At 42.4% G+C, this 16,069-nt stretch overlaps 1 protein-coding gene across 3 annotated transcripts in view; it reads left to right on the plus strand.

Annotated features, from left to right (window-relative positions):
- The window catches only part of cers2b (ceramide synthase 2b), a 29,941-nt gene that overhangs the window by 10,681 nt on the left and 3,191 nt on the right, over positions 1-16,069 (plus strand). For 2 of the 3 annotated variants that reach the window (XM_047360407.1, XM_047360406.1), the window contains exons 2-10: positions 889-1,110; positions 2,662-2,779; positions 2,873-2,991; positions 4,698-4,755; positions 5,005-5,055; positions 5,543-5,635; positions 6,422-6,550; positions 7,584-7,690; positions 8,000-8,153. In XM_047360407.1, the coding sequence (XP_047216363.1) occupies positions 938-1,110; positions 2,662-2,779; positions 2,873-2,991; positions 4,698-4,755; positions 5,005-5,055; positions 5,543-5,635; positions 6,422-6,550; positions 7,584-7,690; positions 8,000-8,153 (1,002 nt within the window). In that variant the 5' untranslated portion in view covers positions 889-937. The remainder of the gene's footprint in view (positions 1-888; positions 1,111-2,661; positions 2,780-2,872; positions 2,992-4,697; positions 4,756-5,004; positions 5,056-5,542; positions 5,636-6,421; positions 6,551-7,583; positions 7,691-7,999; positions 8,154-16,069) is intronic. The other variant, XM_047360408.1, reaches the window with a different exon arrangement.

Here is a 16,069-nt window from a genome sequence, read left to right on the forward strand (position 1 = left end):
GGAGCTCTTGCAACAGGAAAGAGGGGCTGTGATGACTAACATGACACGATGTGGAAAATAACCGACTCACTCATCTGTAACACCTTTTCATGAAGCAGTTTTCAGTGTCTTCCAACTAAATTTAGCTCAGAGGGAAACTAATCAGGAGAAGCAGTATTTTGAAAGCAACACTCAGCTCTTCATTTAGCATTCATGTGTTTGGTGTCTTCATTTTATGTTATTTTATTTTTAAAGTGTCTTTCCTGCTCTGCTTTTATGCATTAACAGCCTCATCAGTGTGTCATTGGGTGTTATGAAAATGAGAGCAGTACAAATGTTTGTGCCTCTCTGAGCCAAAGAGGGGAATCCTCCTAGAGTTCTAGCAGCAGCAGGGTGGGGATGGGAGTGGATGTGAGGAGGTTATGTGGTTTTGGCATTTGCAAATGTAGGAGATGGAGTAGCAGGAGCTCTGTAGGGGGACTCCAGTGATAGAGTGCATAACAGCGCCCCCACTTGCTATGCTCTTATAGATGAATTATGACTCACGTCCCACAGCTGCCTCTTCTCCTTTTGCAGGTAGCCTTTTACTCTCTGCTACTCCCTGAAAATAGCAGCAGAAATATTCATCATAATGTCTGAGAAAGAAGCAGCACTCGCAGATGCCTCCACTTATGAGTTCATCATAGAGGTGTAAAGGAAAAACATTTGTTCCTCCCTCATGTGGACCTCCATAGATCTCTCCAAGCTGCCATTACTACGTTATATGCATTAGGAAAGCTGTGCATTCTCCCAGTGAGCACCATAAAATCAGATTTTTTTATTAATTTGTCTGGCAATGCCGACTTCACTGGAGGTAAAACAATGTAATTTGCTATCTGTTTCTCAAGTTTAAGCAATTGATGTTTACAGGTTGATCCATAAAGGTGGTTCTCAGTCCTGGTGCGGGCCGTGCTTCAGGATGCTGGCGGAGCTGAGCGACTGGTTCTGGCAGGAGCGGCTGTGGTTTCCAGAGGGTCTGGGCTGGGCTGACCTGGAGGATCAGGATGGACGAGTTTACGCGAAGGGCCGTGATTTATGGGCGGCGCTTCCCATCGCGCTGGTATTCCTCATTATTCGGCAAATCTTTGAAAGGTCGGTCCACTTTTCACTCTGGTGTACCTGTGACCCTCAACTGTGTTTAATTTAAACATTTAATTTCTCTGTTTACCCGTCTTTCTTTTTTTCTTGTTTTATCTTCTACCTTCTGCTTACTTTCTCCTTCACTTTGTCATCTGTTTCCTCCTCCATTTACAACATAGACAGTATTTCTGCCCCCAGAAATCATATTTTTTTACTTTGTTCATGTTTGTCAAGCAGTCTTCCTGGCATTAATTATCATTGTCATCATCTTTACCTTCTGGAGCCTTCCCTCTCAGCTTCTCCAACAGCTTCTATAACATTGGAAAAAATGTGGCAAGACAAACAGAAGACAGTCATAACATTTACATAAACCTACATTGACGATAAAAATGGTGTAAACTGTCACTCGGAAAGCCACAAACTACGTTTTTTATTACGAAAAATATGTTTTGTTTTTTTGTTTTTTTTTTGTCAGACATTATCTTTTCATCCCATAGTTGTTAATTATTTGTTTTATATTTGGTTTAAAATACATTTAAAAGAGCATCCCTTATTCATTGTTTTCGCTCTCTGTGTTTACGAAGATGCCAATATTTAAAAAAAAAAATAAGCTCAATGAAAATCCTGTCAGAATAAAAATACAGACGGTCAAGAACTAAATTTCTTTTTTAACTAAGATATTCTCTTAACATGTTTACAGATTTGGGCGACGTCTGAAAAAAAAGTGGAATATAATTTAGGTTTTTTTTTTTGTTTGTTTTTTGCAGCTCTAGATAAGAACAGAAAATAAAATACACCATAGAATGGAAAATATTCTTATTTCCAGACTTTATTCTTTATCTTAGTGATTAAAGGTTGGATCCCTCCCTACTTCCTTCTTGTGGTTTCAGGTTCTATATTTAACTTTTGTATTCATGGTTCCAAAATGAGCTCAAGTGTTTTGAGAACTATAGAAATTTGAGTCTGGAAAAGTTCGAAGTTTTGAGATAAAAACGTGCTGTGACCCTGATTTATGGAAGTCCCAAAGGGTGGTGCTTTAGGAGGGATAACAAATTGTCAGTGACCTCTATTTGGGGACATTTAACTTTTAAATGAACGTGTGTATTTCATAAAAATAACAGTTTTTTGTCTGTTCTTCTCTAGAAAACTTTGCTTAGCAGCTGTTCTGAAAAATGTTTGCTTCTGAATTTTATCCTGTTGCTTGAGGCTTGAGGTCAACTGAGAAGTTCCTCTAGATGGATGATTTTACTGTGGAAAATGTCCCCCATATACCTAGAAAAGGAAAAACAAAGATCTCATGTTTGTCTTTTATTTAAAGCGTCATCTTTCATCTCACACAAGGAAGAAAATCTGTTCCACTTCCTTCTTTTGTTACATTGCCAGATGTTTATTTAGTGTTATTAATTAGCTTCAAGATAAATTGTGTAAACATCCTGTACACCACGTGGACATCCAGTATGATACCTTCATTTAGCGTTCGCGTCAGGGTTAAGTTGGAGAATGATTCCCATTTGATTTAAAACCTCATTCTTCCTGAAAAGTTCTTCCCTTGTTTAATCCCAGGACCGTGGCTACACCTCTGGCCTCTCTACTCGGTGTGAAAGAGACAGTTCGGCTCCAAGTCCCACACAACCCCTTCCTGGAGTCCTACTACTGTAAGGTGACCAAAAACCCCACACAGGTAACTCTCATGACGCTGTAATAACACACATAGAGCACTGTATGATGCAGTAATGTGAAATACTAAAAATGTAACCTCTCTCTGTTGGTTCAGTCTTCAGTAGCAAGTCTTAGCAAACAGACGGGTTACTCAGAAAGACAAGTGCAGCGGTGGTTCAGAAGGAGGAGGAACCAGGACCGACCAAGTTTGCTGAAGAAGTTTCGAGAGGCCAGGTAAATACACGACTACAGATATCACTTGTACAAGTAGGTATCTGTAATAACCTGGTTGCATGTTTGTAAAATCTCAAACTAACATTTCACTAAAGCAACTTTTGATTCAGATTCAGCGATCAGTACTGGAGTTCACACATGCTGTCAAATCTTGTAAACCTGATAACAATGAAATAAAGTTCATATTCTTTAGCTAAGCTATAGTTTTAGAGAGGTTACAAAGGGCCAACACAATCTCCTGGTTCAAAGGTATCTGTCAGGATAAAGTTACAAAAGAAATTCCACAACATTATTACCTACACATCCCATCGTGCAGTAAAAACAGTCACCGATAACTGGTGGAGAAAATATGGGACAACAGGGGGATTACCCGAAACTTGGAGTAGTGTTGTAAGACAGAATTTCTTTGGAAAGAATCAAACTCACTCGTTATTGTTATTTTATGATGGTATCAAACTTTCATTTTTGAGTATAATTTTAAAATGTATATGTGGCACAAAAAAGCACAGTGCATAACCAAAGAAAGGCCTAAACCGTTCTCCAGACGTAAACCTGACAGGAAAGCCGTGGGATCCCAGAATAGGGCTGTGGACCAAATATATCCTCATAAAATGTAGTTTTTATAAGGCAAGGTTTACAGGGCAAATATTACAGAGCAACAATGTGATGTGCCAAAGAAGCATGTGTGTTGTTTTTAAACCAGAAAGTGCTATATCAGAAAGTATTAGCTTAAGGGTGCCCACTTCATGCAACTAGGTTATTACAGCTTTTTGTTTTTTATATATTCTAATTATTGAGAATATCTCCAACATTAAAGGTGGGAAATGTTTGGAGGTGATTTATCATAGTCCTATTTTTTACAACCATGACATTTTATCAAGAATAGGTCAACTTTTGAGAGCAACTGTGTGACATAAAGCTTCATAGCAAGCAAAAGCAACCGCTGTCCCTGAGCTGACCTGCTGCATACATGAACACATTTCTGGGTGGAAAAGCAGACCTCTATTTTTGACTCATAACCGTTGCCAGGCGGTGTTGTAGGCCCGGTTCTCCACAGGTGCAGAAACACACATCTGCAGCTATAAACATGGCTCCTATGCGGCCTCAGCTGTGTCAGGGACTCTGTCATCACAGCCATATTCATGTTTGCATGCGAGTTATATTCAAGCTGCGTACATTGTGTGTGATTTTTGTGCAGGCGTGCATGTGACTGCATGTTTGTCCCTGCCTGGTTATAGTGTGTGTTTCACTGTGTTGGTTGCAACATAAGGACATTATTTCTTTTCAAGCAACCTATTGTGTGCGTGCAGACAACAGGCTCACTGTCTCTCCTACTTCCCCCAGCTGGAGTATCCCCTCGCTCTCTCACTGTCCTTTTCTCGCTGTGTTTCGCCTGCTCTGTCACTGCTACAGCTTTGTGTCTGAAATCTTCTCACCATACCTGTGTGATTGAGCAAAGCTAGCAGTGACCTCTTACTCTCCCTGAAACAGTATATAAACAGCAATTCCTTTGTCTGGTATTTGTCCCTTTTTATCAACATTTATCCAGCTTTGTTTGTTCACATGTCGTAGTTCAGCGTTAATGATGTGTTTCATCAGATATTTCAATGTGTGGAAACTAACTATGCATCTCCTGGTAGATGATTTATTAAACATCCTTTCCCGGATTGACTGAAGAGACAGCGTGTGTGTTTGTTCTCTTGCAGTTGGAGATTTACGTTTTACCTTCTTGCTTTCATTGCTGGCCTGGCCTCCCTCATCGACGTGAGTACTGCTACACTTAGCCTCACCCACTCCTCTTCCTCCTCACCTTTTCATACATACCCACACGCAAACTGTGCCCCAATACCGTTGCTTGGATATTTCTGTATCTGTCTGTTCTTTTTGCTCTGATAACCTCGTCTCTCGCTCTGCAGAGACGAAGCATTGACTCATCCCAGTGCTGAGTCAGTGGATATAAATACACCTGCCAATTTCTGCTGTCTCATTATCCCGTCCCGTTTCCCCTTCCAGAAACCTTGGCTGTATGACACGAAGGAGATGTGGCAAGGCTTTCCTGTGCTGGTACGTCTCTGGGAGGGATGAGCACAAGAAGGGCATTCGTTTATTCAATTTGAATTAAACCAAAACGGGGGCCTAGCTTACATTAGAAAGAATTTGACCTCTAACCCAAAGCAGCCTGTTACCATGTAAAAAGTAAATGCCCCTTCAATCTAGTAACCTGCCATCACTCATTTGCAAAAATAAAGAGTCTGTAAGATCACTCTGCAGAGATTTTTGCCCACTCCTCTTCACAGAATGGGTTTTAATACAGCCACATTGGATGAATTTCAAGCATCCTTTGTGTCATACCATATAATGTATGAGATATATAAAAATTATAATAATTATTATTATTATAATCAGCAGGTAAGACCTCAAAGAAAACAGGGAATTGATATCAGGCAGGAATAAACTGATTGGTCTCTAAGGAGTTCTAATCTAATCCTTACAGTACGAGTTTATGCCATAAGTATTGATTTTGAATATTAAAGATATCTCTCTTCTTCAGACTCTGCTGCCATCTCAGTATTGGTACTACATGATTGAGCTTGGGTTTTACAGCTCTTTGCTCTTCAGTGTGGCCTCTGATGTCAAACGTAAAGTAAGTCTCTACAGCCATTTTGTCTTCTAAAAACAAACTACATACATTGCAACAGAAAGAAATATCGAACTTTGTACAGAGTTTCCCAAACATTTCAGCACTGGACCCATAAAATAAGAGGCTCAAACTTGTGATCCTAATTATCAGTCAAGCAACAAGAACGTAATGTTGACACAAACCGCCTTAAAAACCAGTAAACTGTTGTTATGCATTAGTAAGTGCTGTCTTTGATCTCTTGTAACTTTTATACGATAAACACGATTTCTCCAATCTTTCTGGCTTTTAATTTGATTTCTGAAGATGATCTCAAGAGCCGACTCTTGGTGATTTTTCAAGCCTCTGTGGGGTCCAGACCTCCCGTTTGGGAACCACTGTACTAAGATACTTTAAACCAGAATTAAGATGGATTATTGTAGCATATCTTGTCATTTTTGTTTTTCTATGCCGCTATTACATTATGTTAAGTGATATTGAAGAGATAGCCAAACTTTATTTTTTTAATACCTGACCTGCGACACAGATAGCGGGTGGACATTGGACTGTTGTTACATGTGTGTTTTTCTGTGTGTGTGTGTTTTTGCTGGACTTTGTTCTGCCTGCTCAGCTGTGTATAGCGGACAAAAATGTCTTGCAAAAGAGGCATAGTGTGTTTTCTCTAACAAAAAACGTCTAGCCTCAGATGCTCTTGAGAAGCATTTAGCTCCAAACTCATTTTAACATGCAATAAAGATTTTAATGTTTTCCCTTCTCCTGACACAAGCAAATCATTTCCCTTCTTCCCTTTAGGACTTTAAAGAGCAGATAGTTCACCATGTAGCGACCATCCTCCTCATCAGCTTCTCCTGGTGTGTGAACTACATCCGTGCTGGAACTCTCATCATGCTGGTTCACGATTCCTCCGATTACTTACTTGAGGTAAATGTCTCTCAGTGCATTATATTTGAATGTCAGACGACACATAACCTCTTGTTTCCTCAGTGCACAATCACTACGCCATGGCCTGCAGAGACACGTGGGAATTTTAAACATATAATGAAAGGATCGAAAACACAAAGAATTTTAATCATTTTTCAAGTCTGGAAAAGTATGGGAACATTTGCAATTGAGTACAGAAAAATAAGATTCCCGCCTTATTCCGTTACCTAGAAGAAATAACTTGAATCTCAGAAAATAGCAGGCCTGTTACAGGGGTTATCCTTCGATGATTAGCTTAATCTGTGATTTGCCACATCAGTCACATCTTGAGTTTTTGTTCGACTCAATGAGAGTTTTTTTTCTTTAAAGAAGCCCAAAGAAAACGGCACGCTTATTTAAAAATCAAAAAGGGACTCCTTCACTGCTTTATTGGCCTCTAGATTATAATATAGGTTATAAACTAAACCTGTGAATATTAACTGAGCCAGTTTAACATGTCAAACAAAGCACTGAAACTCCTCTTTTTTGAATTGTAACAATGAAATAAAAACATCACAAATGTACTTTAGAATCAGAGCTGATCGGAGGTAGTCCAGATAGCCCTTTAGAATAATACCGGATTAAAAGTCAACCACAGCACTGTGTTGTTTTGTGAACCTACAGATAATAAATGTCAATGTTAGTAAACGTTTTCTGCTTAAATGCCCAGAATGTTGTAAAAACAGACATAAAAGTTTTAGAAATATGAGTCTGGAAAATAAGGAATTGTAAAACTGAGAAATCTGTAGGAACCCTGATAATACACAGGAACTATATTCACAGCATGTGTGCTGATTTTATTAGCCTCAACCACTTCAGGTTATTTATGTGCCACTGCCCCAGAGGTTTATTTCATGGGACAAACGGATCATACACTGCCACCTAGTGTTGGAAACGTGCATTTATGTTTGTTTGCTGGCATAGAGAAAAGCAATAATCATTTGGCTTACAGTGTAATAAGCTGTTTGAAATCATTCTTTTTTTCCTTTGACAGTCTGCAAAGATGTTCAACTATGCTGGGTGGCGAAATGCCTGTAACTACATCTTCATCGTTTTTGCTGCAGTCTTCATCATCACCCGCCTCATATTCTTCCCCTTCTGGTACACACAAACGCCTTTTTTAAATCTCTTTGTAATTTAATTATAGTAAATGTACAAATGGCCAGTATGAATAATGTCCACAAACTCAAACTTCTTCACAGACAACACCTCTTAGCTGACTCTAGACTTTGGTAATAACCAAAAACAATATTCCCACACAGATATATACAGGTTATAATATACACAAGTAAATGAAGGTACAAAATAAATGAGACATCAGTGACATATTAAGATCAAAAGTAAAAGACAAGATAAAAGTGTTCCTCTGTGCCACGTTCCCTCCTCCCTAATCCTCGCTGTGTGTTTCAGGATCATTTACTGTACGTGGGTTTACCCGGTGACCATCTACCCGCCTTTCTTTGGCTACTACTTTTTCAACGGACTGCTTATGGTTCTGCAGTGTCTCCATATCTTCTGGGCTGTTCTTATCATCCGCATAGCAATCCGCTTCCTCACCCACAATGTAAGCAAAATATGAAAATATATATATATATATATATGTTGGGAGTATGATTATTGATTGAATAATCTTGATCAATAATTATAATTACAAATCATAATCTGACAAAATCAATTTCTTAACCATAAATCCTCATTTACGAATCGAGACCAGAGATGTTTCTGGTGTTGTAATTGTGGCTCAACGCCTCTGACAATTACAACCGTTAAATACTCCGTAATAATTAATAACTATTGCCGGAGATGTCACTGTTTAATCGACCGTTTCTGCCGAAACGTGTGGAACTTGAACCTTATTTTGACTGACACATCACTTTTTGCACACAATGAAACACCAAACGCTCTCTCTTTATCTATGTGAATATTTATTAATTTCCACCTACTCAACATGCAAAATTCTACACACACAGGGGTAACACATCTAAATAAGCAAAATCAACAAACGGTAGTGGGTATGTATTGAGTCAACCAGCAGTTTATGGCACAACAGAGAAAAGGAGAGGATATGAAAAGGGGGGTGTGGTGATGACTGGTGGGGGGTTGGAGCGCAGCTTAGAGTGTCTTTTATGATCTTCTGATCATAAAACTTCCCCCCTTTACTCCTGAAACAAAGGATTCTAACTTTTGGCGGCAAGCTAGCACAGTGAGATTGAAGACAAAGGTAAAATGGAGAATTTTACCATGAGGTCGTTTTAACAGTCCAGTTTTGCAACGCACCCGCGTTCAGATAGTAAACACAAACAGCTCTGAGGGACACGGCGGATCCCGATATTACATAACACATCAAAGTTTCAAACAAGCAAGGTTACATGCACATATTATTCAGAACACATGAGATCCTAACCAGCGATTCTGATCGCTTCTACAACCTCTGACCCTGCCCAGGCCTTCTAATAAAGAAATAAAAAAGAAATGGGTTTTACTTGTGTCGTCTTCTTCTGCGTGAGGGAATTCGAGCGAGGAAACGTGGGGTTGAGTTAATTGTGCGTCCACAATTAACTTCAGGGGAACGGTCAGTCTTTGTCCTTTGGTCTTCTTGACAAAAAGGAAAAATATGATCTGACCATCAAAGTCGACTTGAAAATGAAACACGGTAGCGGTTCGTCTCTCCGAAACTCCGTGTCTCCAGTTACGTGTTAACTCACGTCTTCGATCGGCAAAAGTGAAACCTCTGGCCTTCCTAGTCCACAGACTTCAGTTATGAATAGTTCGTTGTCCAACGAGAGAGAATGAATGAAACTCTTCACAGAGTTCTTCTCTTAAAGTGACGCGCTTCAATCACCAGATCGTTTCCAGCGGAAGGCGGCTTTTCAAACATGAGCGCCTCCTATATAGCATCCTGTGACGTCAGACTGGGGACGCCCAGTCATATCAGTCGCAATGCTTGATGGGATATGTAGGAGCGGGCTGTCCTGGGTACAAAATGGCCGATGCCATTGGAGGGGCACAGTGACGTCCAACAACGTGCAGATAATCCAATACTCAGCAAACAAGTGGTCCAACATTCCCCCCTAGGTTCAAAGGGTGAGATGAATCGCAGTCTTTGAAGCTACTGGGACCATTCTGTCCTTTGCTGAGCAATCAGTGATCCGTGGCAAAGCAGAACAAAACAAAATTGTCTCTGTGTTACTCAAAACCTACGACTGGGCAGGATAGAGGTTAGCCTGGGCAGGACTAACTCTGACTAAACTCATCCCTTTCTACATTGTTCAATGAGACAAATACAGGACAATACATTCATATCATCATTACATTCTTTGGTCATCAGCTTTGGTAATCCTGAGACAAAATGAAACAATAACAGATATCGTACATATATATGTATATATAAAAATAGAAGGAACAAAACAAAATCATGGTTCATAGCTTATTCATCCAACTTCTATTAGGCACTGGACCCTGGCTGTGTCGTTGGCAAAGGCGGTGCTATGAACCGTGAGGGAATGAATGTGAGGGCATCAATCCTGACCTGTAAACGCTTAACCTGCTGGTATGCGGTGTGTAAAACGAATGGTTAAAACAGGTTTAGGCTTAAACCATTGGCTCTTCCGGATGATGATGGGTTTTAATAGGACTCCTGTCTCTAAACTATCTAGATGTGGAAAGAGGGAGAAAAGAATAAACGAATTGCAGTATTTAGGCTATAAGCCAGGTGTGTTTGTGGTGTGTTTGTGGAGGTTGCAAGGTGTCTGTCGTAGTGGACTTAGGATTTCTCTACTAAGTTCAGCAGAACTAGGTCAATGGGTATCTGTGCCTCGGTGGGACTGTCTACAGATGAACCAACCTCCTTTAACACGATTTTGCATGAAATCTCGGGCAGCATGGGTGTGTCCATTACATCATTCTTAAACACTTTTGTGAGGTCTGCTGTGCATACAGTGTTATGGAAAATTATCGTGTCAACTTACAGTTTAAGACTGTGTCCTAGAAGGTAGTTCTATGTTTAACTGTTTCTGTTGAAGAAAGTTGTTAGTGATTAGTGCATGTTAGTGTGAGTTCATGAAACATGCACCTATTTAACTAGTCCTACGCACTGGTCTCTCCTTTCCCGGACATTGAGACAAGCTCTGTTCTTGGGGAGGAGAGTTCGATGTAGGACTTCATCTGGTTCAGCTAAAGAGCAGCAACTGGGATGATGGTGTCAACCTTTTCTGACAAGCATCCAACCCACTTAATGAAGCTGCATGTCGCAGTTAGGAGGAATTTGTTACCTCCTGCTAATTTTGGAGCTGGTTCGACCCAGTTGGTCTGAAGGTGAAACGAAGGTATTGTAACCCCCCTTCGCTGAAGCGGAGGTTTACTGGTTGGCTGGGATGGCTGAAACTGGCGGCAGGTTAAACTTCCTTTGATGTAGACCTGGGTGTCGTGAGACCTTGGAGGCCAGTGCGCCATCTGCTGGAGGGTGTGGAGTGTGGCTTTGTAGCTCCTATGGCACCTAACAGGAGAGTAATGGGCGTCGGATAACGTGACCCCCCTTTGGTCTGTTGGAACAATATCCACAGCATGGGAGAGCTGTTTGATGCCAATCTGCACACTGGCTGTCTTGAGGAGAGGGCGGAGCCCGTCTACTAAAAGAAGTGTGTGGCTGTGTTGTGCCTCAGTTACAAAGGGGTCTTTTTGGCACAAACGGTCATACAGTTCTCTAATGGTTGATGGATGTCCCAGCCAGAATGCTAGTAGCACTTCTGGTATGAACATGGTTTCCAGGTGTACATCTTCCACCACTTTGGGGTTGTAAGTGTCCACACCTGGGTTCTTTAAAGAGCCAAGCAATGCATGACCGCCTCTGGCAGGAGTTTCCTGGATGGCTGGGTGCAGCTGTGTCTCGGAGGTGCACATGACCGGCTCTGATGAGGGCCTGAGAGGTCCTTCGGGCTCCTCTAAGCTGCTGACCTGATTGGTCACAACGAATCGTTCGCTGCGTGCACCCCGTGGGTTTTGCACCTCTGCCTGGACCCAGAGTTGGTCCTGGTGGCCATCAATGAGTGGGGCCAGCCTGTCCAGCAGGTCCTGGCCACCAAGACAAAGGTCTTTGTTTAATGTGTACCTATAGATGGGGTGCACCAGAGCCGTGTCTTCGGGTGTAATGTCCAGCTCCACCCAATTAGTGATGCATGATCGGTTTTGGGTGCAGCTGGTGATACTTACATCACGAAATTCAGCCTGAAGTGGTTTACTGAGGGAGAGCATGGCTCTACTCGCCTCCTCAAACGAGACCGAGAACCACAGGCTGATCTCTGATCCTGTTTTAAAATGGAACCTCAGTTTGACCTGTTCTCCTATACTAGTGAGATAGTGTAGGTAACCTATATGTTCATTATGGTTCAGTTTACCTAAGAACCTTGGAGCAATGATTTGTGGTGTTTCTCCTGGAGAAGTCCCAAGGGGTTCTTGGAGTTTCCCAGGTTTGTCTCCCCATCCGATCAGGTAGACTCTGATGGCTGTGGAGACTGGGTCCACGCCTAGTCATGCTGACGGGAAGTTTGGGTCTGGTTTAACTAGGTCCGCTTCCTGTTTCAAGGGTTGTGGGGGCATGGTGGCCTGACGCACCGCTTCCGTCACCATCTTACGCAAGGCCTCCTCCATCTCTTTCCCCATAATCCCTTCTGCGTGTGGGTTCCACCCTCTTCCATCAGGTTTACCTTTAGGCTTCACGCGATGGTCAGGTCGTCTGTTTGACCGGAAGTGGTCCGGCAACTTTGACTGTGGTTGGTATTCAGTACCACCCCCCCAGTCCAGCTGACCAAACCTATGTTGTTCCCTGAACCTGTTCTTCGCATAGGTTCTGGTTGAAGGCCTTTCCTGACCTTCTAATGCATGGCTGGTTCTTTCAGTCTGGACCTGTAAAACCCTAGCCTCGCTCTCCGATCCCTTGGTCGGGCGAGCACGTGTTTCCCACGCCATCTGAGCATATTTGCGGATCTCTTGCATGCTCATGGCCTTGGTTCTGCAATACATAGTAACTTCGTATCGCACACTTTCATGAAGGTTGTGGAGGAACAGGGATTTAAAAGCATGTTCCTCCTCAATGCCTGGCGCATTGCGTCCTTGGAAGTAAACGGCTCTCAAGCGCCGGTAATACTCCCTGGGTGCTTCGCTTTTCTTTTGCTGGATCGTGAAAGCACCAAGTGTGGCTGAGGCCCGGTCCGTGTACACAGAATATTCTTCCCTCAAAGCCTCGCAAAGGGTTGAATAACGGTCTCTGACTGCAGGGGTCAGGCTCTCCATGAAAACATGGACGCTCCTATATATATATATATATATATATATATATATATATATATATATATATATATATATATATATATAAAGGTAACACTTAAATAACAATATAACTCCAAGTAAATCAAACTGTCCACTTAGGAAGCAACACTGATTGACAATCAATTTCACAGCTGTTGTGCAAATGGAATAGAAAACAGGGGGAAATCTTTGGCGATTAGCAAGACACTCAATAAAGGAGTGGTTCTGCAGGTGAGGACCACAGACCACTTCTCAGTACCTTTGCTTTCTGGCTGATGTTTTGGTCACTTTTGAATGTTGGTGATGCTTTCACACTCGTGGTAGCATGAGACTCTACAACCCACACAAGTGGCTCAGGTAGTGCAGCTCATCCAGGATGGTACATCAATGCGAGCTGTGGCAAGAAGGTTTGCTGTGTCTGTCAGCATAGTGTCCAGAACCTGGAGGCGCTACCAGGAGACAGGCCAGTACACCAGGAAACGTGGAGGAGGCTGTAGGAGGGCAACAACCCAGCAGCAGGACCGCTACCTCCGCCTTTGTGCAAGGAGGAACAGGAGGAGCACTGCCAGAGCCCTGCAAAATGACCTCCAGCAGGCCACAAATGTGCATGTGTCTGCACAAACAGTTAGAAACCGACTCCATGAGGATGGTATGAGGGCCCGACGTCCACAAATGGGGGTTGAGCTCACAGCCCAACACCGTGCAGGACGCTTGGCATTTGCCAAAGAACACCAGGATTGGCAAATTCGCCACTGGTGCCCTGTGCTCTTCACAGATGAAAGCAGGTTCACACTGAGCACATGTGACAGACGTGACAGAGTCTGGAGACACCGTGGAGAGCGATCTGCTGCCTGCAACATCCTTCAGCATGACGGTTTGGCAGTGGGTCAGTAATGGTGTGGGGTGGCATTTCTTTGGAGGGTCGCATGGTCCTCTATGTGCTCGTCAGAGGTAGCCTGACTGCCATTAGGTAACGAGATGAGATCCTCAGACCCCTTGTGAGACCATATGCTGGTGAGGTTGGCCCTGGGTTCCTCCTAATGCAGGACATTGCTAGACCTCATGTGGCTGGAGTGTGTCAGCAGTTCCTGCAAGATGAAGTCATTGAATCTATGGACTGGCCCGTCTGTTCCCCAGACCTGAATATGATTGAGCACATCTGGGACATCATGTCTCGCTCCATCCACCAACGTCACGTTGCACCACAGACTGTCTGGAGGAGATTCCTCAGGAGACCATCCGTCATCTCATCAGGAGCATGCCCAGGCGTTGTAGGGTGGTCATACAGATATATATATACACTGCTTTTATTTAGTTAAATTTTTCAGATTCACTGTACTTCCTGTCAAGAATATGTGAGTTAAAAAATGGAAGTAAAGGGTGAAGACAGGGGAAAGAGGAGGATGTCTATGGATTATTGTGTAATCGTTTATGAAAGTTGGAGTGAACACTATATAAATAAAGTATTTCAAGTGTGTGGGGGGGGGGATACAAAATTAAATACAGAATTATAGGTACAGGCTCAAATATTTACACCCCCCTTCTTGAACATCTTTAGGATGAATTAGAGCGGGCCTGCAGTTCTAATTTATCGTCTAACTATGAACACTCTCCTAAATCTTGTGGTAATGTTTACAGAATACAGGTCCTTCTAAAAAAATTAGCATATTGTGATAAAGTTCATTATTTTCCATAATGTTATGATGAAAATTTAACATTCATATATTTTAGATTCATTGCACACTAACTGAAATATTTCAGGTCTTTTATTGTCTTAATATGGATGATTTTGGCATACAGCTCATGAAAACCCAAAATTCCTATCTCACAAAATTAGCATATCATTAAAAGGGTCTCTAAACTAGCTATGAACCTAATCATCTGAATCAACAAGTTAACTCTAAACACCTGCAAAAGATTCCTGAGGCCTTTAAAACTCCCAGCCTGGTTCATCACTCAAAACCCCAATCATGGGTAAGACTACCGACCTGACTGCTGTCCAGAAGGCCACTATTGACACCCTCAAGCAAGAGGATAAGACACAGAAAGAAATTTCTGAACGAATAGGCTGTTCCCAGAGTGCTGTATCAAGGCACCTCAGTGGGAAGTCTGTGGGAAGGAAAAAGTGTGGCGGAAAACGCTGCACAATGAGAAGAGGTGACCGGACCCTGAGGAAGATTGTGGAGAAGGGCCGATTCCAGACCTTGGGGGACCTGCGGAAGCAGTGGACTGAGTCTGGAGTAGAAACATCCAGAGCCACCGTGCACAGGCGTGTGCAGGAAATGGGCTACAGGTGCCGCATTCCCCAGACCTGGGCTACAGAGAAGCAGCACTGGACTGTTGCTCAGTGGTCCAAAGTACTTTTTTCGGATGAAAGCAAATTCTGCATGTCATTCGGAAATCAAGGTGCCAGAGTCTGGAGGAAGACTGGGGAGAAGGAAATGCCAAAATGCCAGAAGTCCAGTGTCAAGTACCCACAGTCAGTGATGGTCTGGGGTGCCGTGTCAGCTGCTGGTGTTGGTCCACTGTGTTTTATCAAGGGCAGGGTCAATGCAGCTAGCTATCAGGAGATTTTGGAGCACTTCATGCTTCCATCTGCTGAAAAGCTTTATGATTTCATTTTTCAGCACGACCTGGCACCTGCTCACAGTGCCAAAACCACTGGTAAATGGTTTACTGACCATGGTATCACTGTGCTCAATTGGCCTGCCAACTCTCCTGACCTGAACCCCATAGAGAATCTGTGGGATATTGTGAAGAGAACGTTGAGAGACTCAAGACCCAACACTCTGGATGAGCTAAAGGCCGCTATCGAAGCATCCTGGGCCTCCATAAGACCTCAGTGCCACAGGCTGATTGCCTCCATGCCACGCCGCATTGAAGCAGTCATTTCTGCAAAAGGATTCCCGACCAAGTATTGAGTGCATAACTGTACATGATTATTTGAAGGTTGACGTTTTTTGTATTAAAAACACTTTTCTTTTATTGGTCGGATGAAATATGCTAATTTTGTGAGATAGGAATTTTGGGTTTTCATGAGCTGTATGCCAAAATCATCCGTATTAAGACAATAAAAGACCTGAAATATTTCAGTTAGTGTGCAATGAATCTAAAATACATGAATGTTAAATTTTCATCATTACATTATGGAAAATAATGAACTTTATCACAATATGC

This window comes from Girardinichthys multiradiatus, chromosome 3 (genome assembly GCF_021462225.1).
Source record: "Girardinichthys multiradiatus isolate DD_20200921_A chromosome 3, DD_fGirMul_XY1, whole genome shotgun sequence".
In the NCBI taxonomy this organism is placed as follows: Eukaryota; Metazoa; Chordata; class Actinopteri; order Cyprinodontiformes; family Goodeidae; genus Girardinichthys; species Girardinichthys multiradiatus.